The sequence below is a fragment of the Marasmius oreades genome, chromosome 3 (assembly GCF_018924745.1).
Source record: "Marasmius oreades isolate 03SP1 chromosome 3, whole genome shotgun sequence".
Taxonomy (NCBI): domain Eukaryota; kingdom Fungi; phylum Basidiomycota; class Agaricomycetes; order Agaricales; family Marasmiaceae; genus Marasmius; species Marasmius oreades.
In genome coordinates this window covers 1,596,535-1,613,352 of record NC_057325.1, presented here as the reverse complement: position 1 = coordinate 1,613,352, position 16,818 = coordinate 1,596,535, and the positions used below count along the sequence as shown (strand labels likewise).

The 16,818-nt window shown below is 48.6% G+C and overlaps 7 protein-coding genes across 7 annotated transcripts; 4 read left to right on the top strand and 3 right to left on the bottom strand.

Moving 5' to 3' along the window:
* Positions 1 to 320: 320 nt before the first annotated feature.
* On the bottom strand, positions 321 to 2,076 carry E1B28_005857 (uncharacterized protein; the record flags this gene model as incomplete). The annotated part of the gene is made up of 4 exons (XM_043150449.1): positions 321 to 1,024; positions 1,076 to 1,439; positions 1,502 to 1,874; positions 1,934 to 2,076. 4 exons carry the CDS (start codon positions 2,074 to 2,076, stop codon positions 321 to 323), a joined length of 1,584 nt encoding a protein of 527 aa, XP_043011537.1.
* Positions 2,077 to 2,552: 476 nt separating this feature from the next.
* Positions 2,553 to 4,346, top strand: E1B28_005856 (uncharacterized protein; the record flags this gene model as incomplete). The annotated part of the gene is made up of 1 exon (XM_043150448.1): positions 2,553 to 4,346. One exon carries the CDS (start codon positions 2,553 to 2,555, stop codon positions 4,344 to 4,346), a length of 1,794 nt encoding a protein of 597 aa, XP_043011536.1.
* Positions 4,347 to 4,446: 100 nt separating this feature from the next.
* On the bottom strand, positions 4,447 to 6,770 carry E1B28_005855 (uncharacterized protein; the record flags this gene model as incomplete). The annotated part of the gene is made up of 11 exons (XM_043150447.1): positions 4,447 to 4,720; positions 4,782 to 4,922; positions 4,980 to 5,178; positions 5,239 to 5,459; positions 5,515 to 5,759; positions 5,813 to 5,958; positions 6,009 to 6,120; positions 6,171 to 6,269; positions 6,315 to 6,340; positions 6,396 to 6,609; positions 6,663 to 6,770. 11 exons carry the CDS (start codon positions 6,768 to 6,770, stop codon positions 4,447 to 4,449), a joined length of 1,785 nt encoding a protein of 594 aa, XP_043011535.1.
* A 368-nt stretch (positions 6,771 to 7,138) lies between these two features.
* On the bottom strand, positions 7,139 to 7,766 carry E1B28_005854 (uncharacterized protein; the record flags this gene model as incomplete). The annotated part of the gene is made up of 6 exons (XM_043150446.1): positions 7,139 to 7,143; positions 7,192 to 7,217; positions 7,269 to 7,391; positions 7,445 to 7,493; positions 7,542 to 7,682; positions 7,739 to 7,766. 6 exons carry the CDS (start codon positions 7,764 to 7,766, stop codon positions 7,139 to 7,141), a joined length of 372 nt encoding a protein of 123 aa, XP_043011534.1.
* Positions 7,767 to 9,983: 2,217 nt separating this feature from the next.
* Positions 9,984 to 10,843, top strand: E1B28_005853 (uncharacterized protein; the record flags this gene model as incomplete). The annotated part of the gene is made up of 2 exons (XM_043150445.1): positions 9,984 to 10,221; positions 10,281 to 10,843. 2 exons carry the CDS (start codon positions 9,984 to 9,986, stop codon positions 10,841 to 10,843), a joined length of 801 nt encoding a protein of 266 aa, XP_043011533.1.
* Positions 10,844 to 11,414: 571 nt separating this feature from the next.
* E1B28_005852 (uncharacterized protein) lies at positions 11,415 to 14,768 on the top strand (the record flags this gene model as incomplete). Its single annotated transcript, XM_043150444.1, has 6 exons — positions 11,415 to 11,629; positions 11,693 to 12,543; positions 12,599 to 12,696; positions 12,749 to 13,134; positions 13,199 to 14,594; positions 14,646 to 14,768. The coding sequence occupies 6 exons, from the start codon at positions 11,415 to 11,417 to the stop codon at positions 14,766 to 14,768; spliced, it is 3,069 nt and encodes a 1,022-aa protein (XP_043011532.1).
* Positions 14,769 to 15,610: 842 nt separating this feature from the next.
* On the top strand, positions 15,611 to 16,303 carry E1B28_005851 (uncharacterized protein; the record flags this gene model as incomplete). The annotated part of the gene is made up of 6 exons (XM_043150443.1): positions 15,611 to 15,631; positions 15,693 to 15,755; positions 15,825 to 15,877; positions 15,988 to 16,002; positions 16,069 to 16,191; positions 16,255 to 16,303. 6 exons carry the CDS (start codon positions 15,611 to 15,613, stop codon positions 16,301 to 16,303), a joined length of 324 nt encoding a protein of 107 aa, XP_043011531.1.
* Positions 16,304 to 16,818: the final 515 nt, after the last annotated feature.

The following is a 16,818-nucleotide window of genomic DNA, read 5'->3' as shown; positions in this document are numbered from 1 at the left end:
GCTCAATTTGCTGTGAGTGTCTCCATGGTTCAGCCAACTGGCACTTCACCAGCTTCACCTCATGCATGGGGAAACTGGGAGTGGTTTAGAAATTTGTATGGAAATAAGGCAACCTGGAACGGAACTCAACTACTCAAGTTTGAGTCGAGAACGAAACGGTCCGGTTAGCGACGGGAGATGTAGTGCTCGCAAATGTAAAGTCGAGTACTTCCAAAAGCTTACAAATGATCACGGAAATCCTAGAATTCACGTCGAAAACGTACAGTTAAGGATCCCAAAATCGTCCGACGATGTGTCGAAAAAGAAGGAAAGAAAATACACTAGAACAATCCTGCAAGGTCTGCAAATGGGTCCTTTCCTGATGCCTGTGCCGCTGGTGTGGGCTGAGTCCTCTGTTGCTGTTGTGGTTGTGGTCGTGTCGGTTGCTGCGGGGTAGAGTAAAACGCTGGTTGCTGAGGTATTTGAGCGTGAACCTGAGTCTGGATCATGTTCCCGAAACCTGCCCCCGTCCCCCATTGACCCATAGCAGGAGACCCTGTTCTTCCGCCGCTTCCAACAGTAGTCAAGGGTGTCATCGACGGGGAGGTAATCCTTGGAGAGCCTGAATTGGCGGGAGTGGAGGGAAGCATGATCGCAGGAGGGGATGTTGAACTACCTCCAAAAATGGGGTTAATCGGTACGTTCATACCACCCATGATAGGAGAAGGAGCATATGTCATGGGCATTCCCATGCTTATTCCACTCATGCCAATCCCCGCAGGCACCCCGTGGTTTTGTGGCTGGGGCACTGAAGCGGACGACGAAGCAAACAAACCCTCCAGTTCGTTGGCAGAAGGGCTGGCATTGGAGGGCTGTGTAGTTGCCGACGCGTCGTCGAAATCGATTAAGGACAATCCGCCGGCTGCCCCACCATTAGAAAGTTCCGCAGGTACTGGATTTGTTGCGGTTGCGTAGTCGCCCTTCTGGAATGCCTCATATCGATTTAGGACGCTGTTTATTTGGTCGTTGATTTGGAGGAAAGTATCTTGGATGATTGGTGAGTACCGACAACAGCTGAGAATGATAGATGACTCACCTAGAGCCTCAGAATCATGCGACTCAGCATCCGATATCCACTTCTGCAGCTTGGGCCTGGCACCACTGAGAATTGTGGCTACTTGATCATACGCGTCGCCGGCTACAAACTTTTCTCCTCTCTGGACATCCACATTGTCAAGCATCTCATTAAGCAGGATGACTTTGCTCTCGAGTTTGTTAAGTTCAGTCAGAGCCTGGCCACGATAGTCCGGTTTTGCGTCTAGATTGGCACCGGCAAGAGATTTCATAAGCTCCTGAGCTGCAGCAAGATCGCGCGGAGTGCCTCGACGGATGAGCTCTTGGAGTTTAGCCGATTGTGCTTCACGATCTTCGTTCTCCAGCTCTTCTGCTGATTTGATATTCTGTAAGTATAGATGGCGGATGAACATGAAAGGTGTCTTCAGTGGAGATGGAAGTTGGTTACCGATGCCGATTCAAGGTTCTCCCGCTGATGGCGACGCGGTAGATCGCGGAAACGGTACCCTTTGAAGTTGAGGAGACGGTGCATGTCCCTAATATTTCCTAGATCGTCTTTCCATCTTGATTCGACGCAAATACCTTCTTTCCACCCGTTGATCAGCTCAAGTATACGCGACATGATTGCATTGGGAAAGGGCGGGGGTCTTTCGGGAAATCGTCGCACGAGCTCGTTGAGAAATTCTTTGGTAGATATCTGGAGATGGAAAGGGTATCCACAAGACTGAACTAGTGTGTCTAAGAGGGTGAGGGCAAGCATGGCAATATGTGGGTTTCGGTTGTTGGCAAGATGAGCAATCAGTGTAGCTGCTTCTCGTGGTCTAGAAATATGAGAGGCATTCAAAAACATTGGATTAACTGTAAGAGGTACATCACGCACGTATTGGCCTTTTTCTTGTTGATATAGTCTGCCACTTCCAGATTGACAGCATAATTTGGCTCCGGCAGAGTCACATCGCAGGCTCGAGCAATGAGATGCTCTAGTGGTGAGGTTGTTCTCCAGCCGGGAGAGGTGGGAAGCATTTGAAGTGGCCTTGGTCAATGAAAGTGAAGTATTACTTTTACTCACGTGGCAATAATTGGGTGCCACGCATCCTTCCTTCTGCCCATTACCTGCAGAAAGTTTGTTCCTTGCACTCGGGAATACTTTCAATAATTTAACAGCTATGTCGTCGCTGAAGTGGATCTTGCAATCGGTACCCGTTGATTATCTCGGTAGTTGGGTGGCACTGATAAACAACCTAGGCTCCGACTTTGACACACCTACGATTTCGTGTTAGTGGGCTGCAACCCCAAAGGAATGAAAAACCCGCGTCTTATCCTGATCCCGCATTGAAACACCTCTGAGAGCCACGAATCGCCAACTCAAGCTTTCACCCTGCCACTGTCAACGAGTTATCTCACTTCTGCTCCCGTCTATCGCGAGTCTAACCCCAGATGGCATCCCTCTGCGCCATCATGTCATACTGCTTGCTGTGCGGTAGCGACATTCGACTGCAATGTCATTCATTCAACAGCTTTCCCGTCCACCCCGACTGTCTTTTAAAGACAACTCATTCTACCTCCTCGACACCATGGTTCTCACAACTCTCTTATTACCCTTCATGCTCTTCCATTTTGTGGACGCTGCCACCAATTTCACTCAATGTCTGTTTGACGTGCGATCAAGCATATATGGACCTTACGCTGGAGTAGATAATACCGGCATGCGGGTGCCCGATATCCTGCGCGCAACCGCAATTCCTTACGTCGTTTGCGTCGAGAAATGCGGCTCTGCCCCAGAACCGTTTGCGTGGTCCATTTTTGGCCAGGAGTTTAGCGCGTGGTTGCTTCCCTACCTTGCTCTGCTGTCCCAGCTACCATTCGGTGCACAGGACAAGTGGGATAATCTCCTAGCCGTTTTTCTCGCCGTCGGATCCCCAACACTAGCAGCTTATTCCGTTACAATCACGGTTTTGAACGGGCGGTGGATCTCGCGACTGTTCTCCACTTATTCCTATCCCAACGCCCAACATGCTACTCGTATCTTGAGTAGCTTACAACAATCTCCGCTCCGCGTTAACCTTGATGGGTTCCTTCTTTCGTCACTTGTGGTACTGCCGGAAAACGATGATTGGTGGAGTGAGCTGGTTGTGTGGCTGAATTTTACCTACACTTGGTCTATTTCCGCCGTTGCTTCTATTGCATGGGTTGTAATTGCCTACGTCTTCACCATTGTTGACTCTTTCACAGATGACGTCGCCACGACCGTAGAAACCAATGGTCAAGCAGTAGGGTCCATATGGCTATGGTTAATCCCGGTTGTGGTGTCGTGGTTGCAGATATCGCCCAAATGTGATTCTGTCAGAGTCAAACAAGCTCTAGAACGCGCAAATATGATAGCGTATGTTGCTAGTTATGACCACAACGTTATCCCTGCCGCCATGGTCAATTCCCAGCGTGCCATTTATCTGTGCAGCGATCGAGACCACAGATTATACATCGATCAACACATCAGTGCACCAGTGTACAACTATGCTCGTATCTTTTCATGGACCACTGCCGTCCAGAAAGTAGCAATGTGTTTCTCGAACGCTACGAGACATGTTGAATTTTTCGAACCCGTCAACCCGGAGGCGACATGGGTCCTCGGTGACCGTCATCTGAGAATTCATCCCGAAAATCGCTGGGGTTCTTCAGTTCAAGTCGAAACCTACTGCATCTCGGAATCAAATGACGGACGGCTGCCACACGGGTCTGCTATCTGGACCCGAATCCTGATGGCCTCCGTGGCTGCTCTGTCGTTGCAATGGGGCACAGCCGGTGCTGCGATCTTGGACGTAATGCTCACACCTACGACTGGACTTGGTTGTCGTTCAGGTGCATATCTTATATACGCCACGACGTCGACTTTGGTCTGGATGATGCTGGTGTTGTCGAGTATTCTTGGACATTATGCAGAAGAATCTACCCACAAGCATCCCCTACGCCCATACATCCAACCCTACAAAGTACATTTCGCAACCTGGTTCTCTGTTCTTCTTCGAAGGGTAGGCAAGACTTTGGCGTTTTGTAATGCGATATGGATCGTGATGACCTGCATATTTCAATTTACCGGATTCTTTAGTCGCTGTTTCTGTAACAGCAGTGTTATCGGTCGGGGCGCCGCGAAGGCTTACGATGTTATCCAATTCCTCGCTCCAGATATCGTGGACATGAAGATGGCCTGGGTAGGCGGGCTAGTTCTAGCTACTGGCTCTGCCGTGCTGTTCATCTTATTCATTAACCTTATGATCATTCCATCTCAATCCTGAATATAAATTTATTTTCACAACCACGAACACCCCACTCCATCTCAGATATCGCTGAATGGACGTAAGCATAACAAAAACATCATTCAAGACATATTCTTCATCAAGTCGTTTCAAATCGTTTCAAGGCCATTGGTCTTCCTGTCACCCTTCTCCCTCTCGCAATCCTGTCTGCAAGTCTTTCAACAAGGCCATCATCGCCCTCCTCCTCCAAAGTCTTCTTGATGAGGTCCTCCATTGTCAATCCGTCATGGCCGTCACCTCCCAACCGACTGGACAGGGTCCGCATACTCGGTGGGGGGAATACTACATGTGGAGATCCATTATCCGGTAGTCTGAAATCAGGTAGCCGCTCATTCATCAAATCTACCCGCCGCCTGTGAAAAGATTGGTTCTGTCAAATTTGCAGCGACCTGCATAGAGGCGAGGGGTGCATACGCTTCATCGAAGTTGTGGATATCTCTTATGATCCTGGTGCCCTGCACACTCAAAGCGTCGGGACCTATACGTCCACCTACGGTAGCAATACCCGACGGGTCGTCCGCAGGTAGTAACTCAGAAGCTGATTCCGATTCTTCTCTTCAAATCAAGGTTGATCATAATCCTCACGAGCAAGTTCAATTATGGTTCTCATACCTCAAGAGCTGGAAAACCCTCTGCATCCTTCCGACCGCCATGATCTTGTTTTTGATTTGTTGCTTGCGAGCCTGGTATTCTGTAGGAGACATCGCCGCTCCAGCTAACGTGCGTGTATCGTCTTCATCTGATGATTCTCCATCTTCAGTCAACTCCTCTTCACTGCAGATACTCAAAATGGCTAACAACATCTCCGTGACTAAGAAAACCATATAATGCGTTGAGTTGAGCCCAGAGTGGTTAAGGAAGCTAGACGTACTTTTTGCCCCCACAAACGGTAGACTCCACGTGAAAGCATCCATGAAATTGGGAAGCCAGTACGGATGTTGACTATAGTTATATTGCCGTATCGTAATGTTCTTATTTGCATACTTTATGACCGCTCCTCGATTGTGATAAACATCGAGGTAATTTGGCGCTGAAAATATTGTTATCACTGAAGGAAACTTCTTGGTAGGAGTTTTCCGATGCATTGTGTACCTGAGACGATAAAAGTTAAGCGTGTGATAGATTCGATGAGAATCGGTCCACCAACCCAGCGTCTTGGGCTTCATGTCCACGAATGACACCTAAAAGATGATTGCGATCGAGGAATTGGCAGACAGCTTCATATGTAAAATAATAGGAGCATCCTCTAGTTTGGTTGGGCAGAAAGGTCGTTCCGGGAGGTAGCGGTGCATGTTGGGACGGTTCTTCTTCATGGCCATAATTACCCACTGGATCTGACCACAAGAGATCACAAAGTAGACCGTGCGAGCCAGGTTCCTGAAATCGACTCATCTGAAACGTATCAACGAAGGCCGTTAAAAAGGATTGTTTGGAAAGACACAAACCTTGGCGATGTCTTCCAGGGCACGAAGCTCAGGTGAAAGCCCGCCGTGAACACAGAAGAACTTGTTGTCGACAACGGCAGCGACTGGGAGGGCGCAGAAGGAGTTGATACACTCCTCGTAGACACGGACCGAGTACTTGTGGAGACCTTGGATTGAGTAAGAAGCAATTCCCTATCGAGTGTTGCGTAGGACGTACATTCGCGCTTGAACGTGAAATACTCAGTGAGATGGCGACATTCATGGTTCCCACGGAGTAAAGTAAATTTGGTTGGATATACCAGTTTCAGAGAGTATAGATAAAGTAAGCACTTTGGGAGATGTCAGTGACAATTCGAGGAACATGGTCAATAAAACGCACCTCTATCCCAAAACACCCTCTATCTACATAGTCTCCAAGAAATAGATAACAATTGTCATTTAAAGATCCCCCGACTTCAAAGAGTTTCATAAGATCGTACTATCCGCTTGTGAGTCCGAGGTTGATCAACCATAAAGAACTTACATATTGGCCATGAATGTCCCCACAGACTACAAAACGACGTGAGCAGAGCGCTTGACGCGAGGGAATAGATGTCGGCCTCACTAGTTACAGGACTCTTCACCTGTACTAAATTAGGTTCCCGGCTCAAAACTATGTTCGCTTGTTCGAGGATGAACAATGCTTGCGCCTCGGATAAGCGCCCCTCGCGAAAGAAATGGTCCTTCAAAAACGCAGGGTTGGGCTTCAAGGTACCAGTCAATGTATCGGTTACGTAGAACTGTTCATCGGTAGGCTTATTGGTCGCAGGAGGAGGTACCTAGAGGAAGAAATGGATCTAGAGTTGTACATTGCATTTCGATCACTACACACCGATGCAATCTTTCTGCCCTTTGTATTATCTGCATTTTCGACGTTTATTGAAGATGTAGTTGCTTCGTTTATGGGATGCAGATAGCCTGGAAACAGTCGGTCGACCATGTAGAGGGTTTTGGAGGGAAATCAGCACCGGCGCTATGTCAAGTGTGTGTTCGTGATATTTGGCGGTGTTAGGCCGATCCTGCCGCTGTTTCAAAGGTTCATTAAAGTTTCGATAAATGAGAACGAATGCTTGAGAGGACGGTCGAGGCTACTGAGCATGATAGTCGATGTGTAAGACGCAACAACGTTAAATTTCTCTGCTACTCTCGGCATTTACCCCTTCTTCCACCAATTATGTAGGCTGTTCTACGAGGCTGTGCAATGATCCTCACAACATGGGATTCACGGAGTTCACTTTCATCTTGGGAGAATGAGACGTACGGTTGCAGCTTACTGCGCATGAAACACGGTGTGGTAATATGTTGCAGTTACACTGACGAGAATTGAGTCACGAGAGAAGGTAAGGTCCAAGACAGCTCACATTCGTGATAATCAGCAGCGAGAAGTCTAAGAGTCGAGTTTGTCAGGACACTTGTTTGCAGTTTAAGATACACGGACACTTCTAGGACAATCTCTGGAGGAATTCGTTCCATGAGTTCGTTGATTGGGACGTCGCCCTTGGCCTTACTGTAATGAGCCTTGAAGCTCATATATTCAATCAATTTCTGAACAATGATTCCCCTTGAAATGGTCGAAACTCAGTCATGTACAAAGGATGGTAACAGAGAACTTACCTGTCGTTAGTGGCATGGTAGGTTTTTGTTTCGCTTTCAGCATAACTGCCTGAATAATGGTAAGCTGCTAATTCCGAGTTGGCAACAAATTCTTTACTAGAAGGATCAAGTGAATTCCCAATCGTTCCGCTCATGTTGGCAACTTTGCGCCTTACTAGAAACGAGAATCCATCATTGCTGACGAGGCGAACCCAGTCTTCCCCATTTTCAATGTCCCCTTGAGAAGTGGTGTGGGGTTCTGTTGTAAGATAAGTCAGAAAGATAACCGTGCATACTACTAGGGATTGTATTCACCTACTTCCGTTTGTGTATCGATGTCCATGTTGTGCAACTGTGATAGAGTGGTCACCGGTCAAGCACGCCCAAAAGGAACTGATTTTCACCGATTTTCAATCGTGCAACGCGCTCACGTGAAAGCTAACACGGTTTCTCCTTACGCTTTACTTCATTGCCACAACCATGCCTATTCAAATATTCATCTCCCAGTCCCTGTCCCTGGCGTCTTCTCGTATGAAACCAAGAAACCTCCAATTCCACACGATCCCCCCTCTACATCCGACATATGTCGTGCAGTCGATTTCGAAACGGACGTAATTTACCGCCATAGTGAGCACATCGCATCACGTTCCATTGAGGAGAACGAAACATGAGTATCGATACAGAACTACGGGGGCGCGAGTCACTGGTCAACGATACCTCAATTGGTCATGCCGCGTTGTACAGGAAACAGGTCCTGGACGCCGCCGAACCTCCCCCACAGCGTCAGCCACTGTAATTGAGTACATGCGCTCGTGATAACTGACATTCCCTTCAGCACCTTAGCTCGAACAGATCAACCACTCTGTTCAACAGTTGGCGACAGAAAGGCCGCCTTCAGGCAAGAGGTGGCCACAGAGATGACCGCCCTTCGGCAAAACCATATCGCTCATGGCCAGGAGACAGCAGCACATACGCAGGAGACAATCGAGCTCGGACAAGAGCTGAAGGCCAGCATTCGCACAATAAATGATGAATAGTTCAATCTGAAGCGGTTGCTGCTTAGGGTGAGAATACTCCTTTTGCTTCGATGGACTGATCGGCCCATCTGTACGCATCAGTCGACGAACAAGCTCCAGGATGGCAATACGGGCCCTCTTGCAGAAGTCCCTCTGTGGGACAATGTGAACCCCTTGGGGGCGTTACGCCCTATCGAAGTGGTGAGCTCGGGATCACAGTCATTCCTAATTGACCACTTTGAACATATGCTTCTCAGATTGCCCGCCCAGCGACGTGCAACACAGCAGCCATTTTTACACAAGTTGATGTGACCCTTCCTCCGCTTCAGACTGTGAGAGTTATCAATCAGCTCTCCAAGAATGAACTCGCTGCCTATCATGAAGGCTACTACCCACAAAAGTCTGTTCCAGCCAACCAACAGGAGGCAAGAGCAGCCCTATGTGATGCAGTTGGGTGCAGAGCTTGGGTTTGAGTTCCCAATGCTAGTAATTTCTGCTGTGGCAGCACAGACATTGTCCAGTTGGGTTTTCCTGGTACCACAGAATAAGTATTTGTATGTGAATAGAGTGCGAGAGCACAGGAAAGTTGTCAATTTTCTATTCTTCCTTTATCACAGTATCATTATCGTGACGCGTTTCTCTCATTCTCCCTTTCCCCATCCTTGTCCCAAATTAAAATATAATGTTCAATGGCGTCCTCTCAAATTTACAGACTGTATACCAAGAAGACGAGGGATATCAGTACCAGTTTAATCTGTTCCATTTGTTGGTTGGCCAATGAGCTACATTTCCCCAAACTCTTCCGCCAAGGTTTTGTGAGCTACGCGGGAAAAGTGAGAAGTGGTACTCCGTGAGACACAGAGAGGTTGGTCACAGGCCTAAGTGTACCAAATGTCTATAGCTATCATCAAGAGTCCGGCGTGGATTAGAAGAACAGAAAAAGCGATTTGAACTCAGCTCATCAGGGAGTCGGGTCCCTATCACCTAAGCTCTTCCGGCCACTCGCTAGCACTCCTCCTCCCCCTTCCCACCCTATCGAACCTCGGATTAACAGTATACTCCAACCCCCAATTCTCCTTTGACGGAGCAGACCCAGTCCTTACGTGAACTACTCAATCACCAAATATTCCCTCTCCCAATCCTACCCAATTCCTTATCCCACTCCTTCCGTACTCCAAAGTGGGAACACTCGAGCGAGCGACTCACAGATTCGACTGTCGTTTGGGATATACAGAGTAGGTTTGGGCGTCGATGTCGCCTTCTGCGGAGGTTTGGCGATGATGCATCGGAGTCTCGGCTGTCTCGGCTAATGACCATCTCGGTCCGCATCGGTGATCAGTTTGCCATGGTACAAACATAATTCTTGACTTCTGTCGTCACGACAAACCGAGGTTGTAAGTACTGCAAGCTCATACACTTTATCTTCACATGTGCGCACAGGTGGCATTCTGGGTGTGAAGTCGACGCGAAGCGCGGCAATGACATAAGCAGGGCACAAGACTCTCCGCCGTTTGCTGTTGCTGTCTGTCCTCACATCGTTAGAGATGCGACTGACTGCTGCTCTCAGCATTCTTCCCGAGCTTTATTGTGCTATCCAAGTCGCCCTTTTCCCAACCTTCCGAGATGTTTGGCTGAATCCGATCCTCATATTCGACGTATTTCGCGTGTTCATGACCCACGTTTGGGTCAAGTTTGCCGACCCTACCAATGAAGGAGGACGCGTGGTTAAGGAAGGTCTGATCACTCCACATGCCACAGGTATAGTCCTGGACTTGGGCGCAGGTGAGTCATCCTCACATTCATGGTTATGGTGAAAAATCGACCAAGTTGCCAAATTTCAGGACATGGCCATACCGTAGACTTTTTGGATCGCCAACAAGTCACAACTTACATCGCACTGGAGCCAAACGGGGACATGCACACTTTACTTCGCCAGAGAGCTGCGGCTGCAGGCTACTTGGAATCAGATGGATCCCTCATTGTTCTTTCTTGCTCGGCAGAAAATATCCAGATGATTCTCGAACGTATAGGTCGGGGTACACACCCTGTCGATACCATCGTCTCAGTGCTTACCATGTGTACCATACCCTCACCTCAGCGTACAATGAGACGACTCGTCCGGGACGTCTTGAAGTCTGGAGGCGAGTTCCTCTATTATGAGCATGTTCTGAGTCCGAGAAGCGACGTTGCATGGTGGCAAAAGTTTTGGGCGCCTTTATGGTCTCTGTTCTTCGACGGATGCCGGATGGATCGCCCGTCTCATTTATTGGTGGAAGAAATGAGGGATATTGATATCGACGGGAAGGAAACGTCAATGTGGAGAGAAGGACGATCGTGGGGTAAACTAGGGGAATCAGAAGAGAATCTGTGGTGGCATCAGGCAGGAAGATTTGTCAAACGGTAATTTTGGGGATGGTTGCCCACGACCCGGAGGTCAACGAAGGGTATGAGAGGAAAGCACATGGGCAGTAACCTCCCCTACGATGAGGCGACGAAGGGAAACTGGTATATCTCTGACGATTTGTTGTAGTCTGGGAGTGGTCCAAACTGAGATTCATTCATTGTCAATAGCATCCGTCCGGATATGATATTTTTCATCGCTGCTTTAACCGGACTGCCCTGCGCTGCCTCTTAAGACTCGGCAATGAAATGACTGCATTCTCCTGACTACGCTGAGAAAGAAAGAGGATCGGATGATCGCACCTCGTGTACTTCGGGGTGACTCAAGTGAGTCTCCCACAGTATTTCTGTTTGGTGATGGTCTTCTGATTAGATTATCGAAGCCCGTCTTCGTCACGTCGATGCGTCAGCGGAAAGAACTCGCCAACTCTACTGTTACTTCAGACTTCAGCCCATACTGACCTGCGACTCAACGGGGTCCCATCTGACCACGTAATGGGATCATGGTCTATGTAATAGAGCTGCGGTAGCCACCATTGTCCCGTGGTATAAAAGACTGTCTCCCAGGAAAGACAATGTCCTTCATGCCTAACATACGTCTAGCGTTTCTCGTACCTTTTCTCGTCGCCCTCCAAGTATGGGCACAAACCACTCGTGGGACGTTTGCAAACCCAAAAACGGGGCCAAAATGGCGTTATTGGATCGAGGATTCGTCGGCAGACCTCAATGTGCTCCAGAGGGATGTTGCCGAGATGGCGAGGGTAGGTTCCTCCGGATTTGAGCTACTGAGGTGAAGTTTTGACTGTTTCTTTCGCGCATTGAATATTCACAACACACTACATCTCTCGTGCAGCTACCAGTCATACGGAGGACTTCAGAGCAACACGGGCGACGTCCTCGTTGACCCCACCAATGTGGCGTTTGGCTCTGACAAGTTTGTTACCGCCACTGAAACCCTTGTTCGGGCCGCAAAAGCGAATAACATTACCATCGACTTCACCCTTGGTCCAAACCAAGGCGCTGGTGTTCCCGTGAAGCCGAGTGATGTTGACCAAGAGGGGATGCTGACCGAGTTGGTTTTCGGTTCTCATTTCCTTGCTTCGGGAGAGTCCTTCAATGGAACATTACCTCCTCCGGTCATTATACCGTTTGTCGCCGCTGATGGTGTCGTCCGGAGTGCAAATACAACTGAGAAGTTTCTGGTCGCGGTGCTTGGTGCGCAATTAGTTGAAGGTGCAAGCTCATCAGCAAAGCGAGTATCGCTCGATTTCAACACGGTTGTGGATTTGACGAATGGCGTTCAAGATTCAGGAAACACGTCTAGCGTTTCCTGGACACCCAATGCCGATCGAACATCTGTTCTCCTTGCGTATTATTATCGTCGAAATGGATTCCCAGAAGCACGAGGGGGGTTTAATGGTGTCCAAGACGACAAGCCAGGCTCTTGGGGGTCATTCGTCGTCGACCATTTCTCGCCAAAGGGCGTTAATATCTCTTCGACTTTCATACAGAACAGCGTTTTGTCTCGGAATGGCATTGGGGAATTACTTGCTGAACCTGGTGTCGGAAAATACATGTGGGAGGATAGTATGGAGTTCCAGGCGCAAGTGTGGTGGACACCTACTCTCCCACAGCGGTTCCAAGAACGTCATGGGTACAGTATCAATAAGGCCCTCCCCGTATTTCATTCCCTCTTACCCGCCCGTACGTCGTCTACGATGATTGAACAATCCCTTTCATGGTTCTGATCAACACACAGATGCGGTATTCTCAGGTGGCCTTAATGTCAACCAAACGTTCGATTTTGGGTCGACTTTCAATGCCTGGGCATTCACCGAGGACTATCGTGATACTTTGGTGTGTTTCGTTCGTTAGTTAGCGGAAATCTGCCTAAACTACTCACATGAAGACCACTCTGTACGTGGATTACATGGCCGCCTTCAACGAGTGGTCAAATTCAATTGGCCTTCAATTCTCAAACCAACCAGCCTATGACTTCCAACTGGATGTCGGAGCCAGTGCTGCGATTCCTGATGTCCCCGAGATTGAATCCCTGGCTCTGCCTGTTATCGATGAGGCACGACAACTATCCGGAGGTGTCCATCTTGGAAGGCATCCAATTCTTTCGAGCGAAACCGGTGCACGACCCAACCTTGCTATGGCTCTTCAAATGTCTCAGTTGCTCGAAGACAGCAAGGCACAATTTGCCGGTCACGTCAACCTACTCATGCTACATGGTTACTCATATAGCGGTGCCTACCCGAATACAACATGGCCTGGGATTTGCACTTTCGCGTACGTTAACCACACCATGCGACTTATCTGCTATCGTGGGCTCATAATTACCTTCTGTGTACAGGTATAACTTTGCCGAGATGCACGGTCCAAGGATGCCGGCTTGGGACCACTATGCGGGATATTTGTCATTCCTGGCGCGAAACCAATATATCCTTCAATCTGGCATAGCCAAAATTGATGTTGCACTCTACCGCAAGGCTTACGATATCACGCGCAATGCACCCTCTCCCTTCCCAAGTACCTCGCTGATCAACGCCGGCTATACGTATGAGTATGTCAGTCCCGAAAATTTCAAACTTCCCGGAGTATCTGTCTCCAAAGCTCGCCTCGCTATTGATGAACCCGCTTATAAAGCTTTCGTGCTCAGCCGAATTCAGAACATCACCGTCGATGCCGCTCAGAGTCTAGTTGGATTTGCTAAAGGCGATTTACCTATTGTTATTGTCGGTAGCCTTCCTACTGGTATACCTGGTTTCGACGCAAACGGGACGCAGAATGCTCGTGTAAATGACCTACTGCATCAGCTCACTGCTTTGCCTGTGGTGAAAGTAGTCGACGACGAGGAAGCTGTTCCCGGTGCTCTGGCATCGTTGGGTGTAACCCCAGCTACCGTGATCGATCCTCCTTCCCCTTCCCTCTATGCCGTTCGCCACGACGAAAACATCACTTCTGGCACCACCAGCCACTTTTTCTTATATAACCAGAATAGCACTGCCATCAATTTCACCCTTACATTATCGCCCGGTTTCAATGGAACACCCTTCGTACTGGACCCATGGAGTGGTACAGTTAATCCTGTCGCCATATGGAGTAGGACTGACAAAGGTATCGTCATACCTGGCATATCCCTCGCCCCACTACAGTCGGCACTATTCACTGTTACGTCCGAACAGAGCTTCGAAGGCGTCTCGTCACCACCAGTTCATATAACCACAGCTGGCGCCGATGTCTTCGCTGCGATTTCGTCCTCAGGTATCGAGGTGCGTTCCCTCCACGAAGGATCGCAGCAGATCACACTTTCAAACGGACAATCACGGACTGTCAAACTCGCACTCGATGGTGCGAATACCCAAGAGTTGACGGGATGGCAGCTGAATATTACCAGTTGGGAGCCGCCTCAAGATCTCAGCAAGGTCGATTCGGTACTTGTTTCTCATCCACCCATCAACCTCACTCGGGGACTTGTTCCTTGGGATCAACTTGATGGGCACGCAAACACATCTGGAGTAGGAACATATGTGACTACGTTCGAATGGACCCATGCTCGGAACGGTGGTGTTGGTGTACAGCTCGACTTTGGTGTCGTTGTACACACTTTGAAAGCATGGTTGAATGGTGTTCAACTTACGACGGTCGATCCAACGCATCCTGTTATCGACATCTCTGCACTTGTCAAGCAGGGAAGTAATACATTGCGAGTAGATGCTGCAAGCACACTCGTTAATGCCCTCAATGCAGTGAGTGAAGTTGGTTATCGAATCGCCTTTGTACTTATTTCTATGCCACAGGTTCCTCAAGTTAGGTCCTTAGGCCAGTTGCGTAGCTCTACGGAACCAAGGGGTCCACCGAACCAGCATTACGGCCTGTTGGTACCCGTTCGCTTGATTCCTTATGCTCGTGCAACAGTCTAGTCTTGGACTGTTTACGGCATGAACGTGGTTTCTTTTTTTATTTATTTTTGTACCGTCCTTTCCGCTTGAACAATTGAAGACGTTGTATTCTGATGCTAAGTAATGTCGACGTCGTTGAAGTGAAGAAAGCAGGAAATGTTGGAACTTGGAACTGCCATGTAAGTAAGTAAGTACGCATTACAAGAATCGGCGTTCAGCCGCTCTATATTATCGAAGTCGACAAGACTTCGTTGAAGATACTTAGAGTTACGAAATTTATCGAAGATGTTCAAATGAGGTAGATGGATAGCCGGAGTAACCGGTCCGGCTATTGAATATTGAACCGTTCAACTTTTTTTTGTCCTTCCTTTAACTAGCGAGTGTTGGGAAGACAAAGTTGGTGCCTTCATCCCGCATGCGGTGTAAGGAACTAGGACCTCGCGAAGGACGTTGTACGATTTGTGTGGGACTTGAGATAGATAGATTACACGGCGTGGTCCCTGAAATCGGAACTGCCGGAGCTACTGACACGACCCAAGAGCACTCTAAGGCGATCAGCAGCCTTGGTAAAGTACAGGGTTAGAGTGTACTAATACCTAATTAGCAAGATGTACTATACTAGACACAAGGCTCATCAAACGTTGAATTGGCCATGTGCTCACCAACGGAGCCGGCGTCAGAGAGGTCTTTGCAATCCTCTTCGACACTATCATCTCCACTCTCCATCTCCTCTTCCTCGAACCACAATGCCTGAAATTGAATCTTAGCCCGCCATTGAATAAATCTCGCCGTTATAGGAACCATATGCCATGAATAAATGCGGTCGTGGAGAAAATGGAATGGCTGGCGCTCTGTCATGGGCAATGTTGATTGTAAGGAAGTCGGTAAGTTTCCGAAGAACTTGTTTCGACAGCCGCTGATACCGTTATCTGAAACACAACGAAGTATGACATGTTTAGGAGTTTCATAGTGAAGACGACAAGCTCGACAGAGATATCGTTCACAGTTGTCTGTAGTAGCTGGTAGTTGGCGTGGGGCCGCTTTAAAGATCAACGGCACCATATCTCCCAGTAACAGACGAGTGATGGATATGCTATGCTTATAATTACCAACTTTGGCGAGGTAGTAAGGTATGTGCTCGAGGCTCATCCTTTTCGTTCGGGTCCACTGGTTCCGAGGGATTTCGAAGGAATGTCAGGCGAGGGAAGCTATCGACGTCGTTCTGGAGCTGAGTGACTAGTCGGCGCAATTTCAGGTTAGATCCACGTTGACTCGTTATCCACTAAACATACTAAACTCCCAGTCTCTCTCTCTCTACCAGTTCTGAGAGATCGTCTCTCTCCTCAATCACGATTCTCCACGTAAGCCTAATGGTAGTGTCTCCTTCTCGTCTTTCCGTTTGGTTGTCAGGAGGAGGTCAATTTTGTGCTTGGGGGGCTTCAAGGTATGTCTCCATTTACTTCATTTAGACTCGGCGCTTCCCGTTGATAACTCTTTCATTTCTTAGTTGCCGTATCAGATGCGCCGGCTCCGATGAGGATCTGGTAAAAGCGTGAAGCCCCGGGGCCGATCTCATTATCTATCTGCCCGCGACGTGGTGACCCAGCTGAGTCGTGACCATCATCAACGTAGACATGAACTCGACATCTGGGGACCTTCCAGATTCTTCCTCATCACGAAAACCTCATCACGAAAATTCCTTGATTTGTATATCCAATTCTTCTGTACCCCCACTTGCCTAGTCGACGCTCGACAACCTCGGCCCTCTGCCATGCATCATGGGCCCGTAACCGTGTTGACAATGCACCACTGAGATGCACCACCCAATCGCACCTCCTTACCTGCTAACGGCAATCCGAGAATACAAAAAAAAAGCGCCACTCAACGATAACGACTCGGAACCATGTGTTCATGAACCGACCATCGGGTTTCGGAAGCTGGACTCATGCACATGTGGTCAAGAAGCTCCGGTCCCCGATAACATCGCTAGGTTTCCGTACTTGCACCTGGCAAAGCTGGCAAAGTAACAGGAGAACCGAGTTTAATTAGGAATGGGAGATGGGACCTGTGG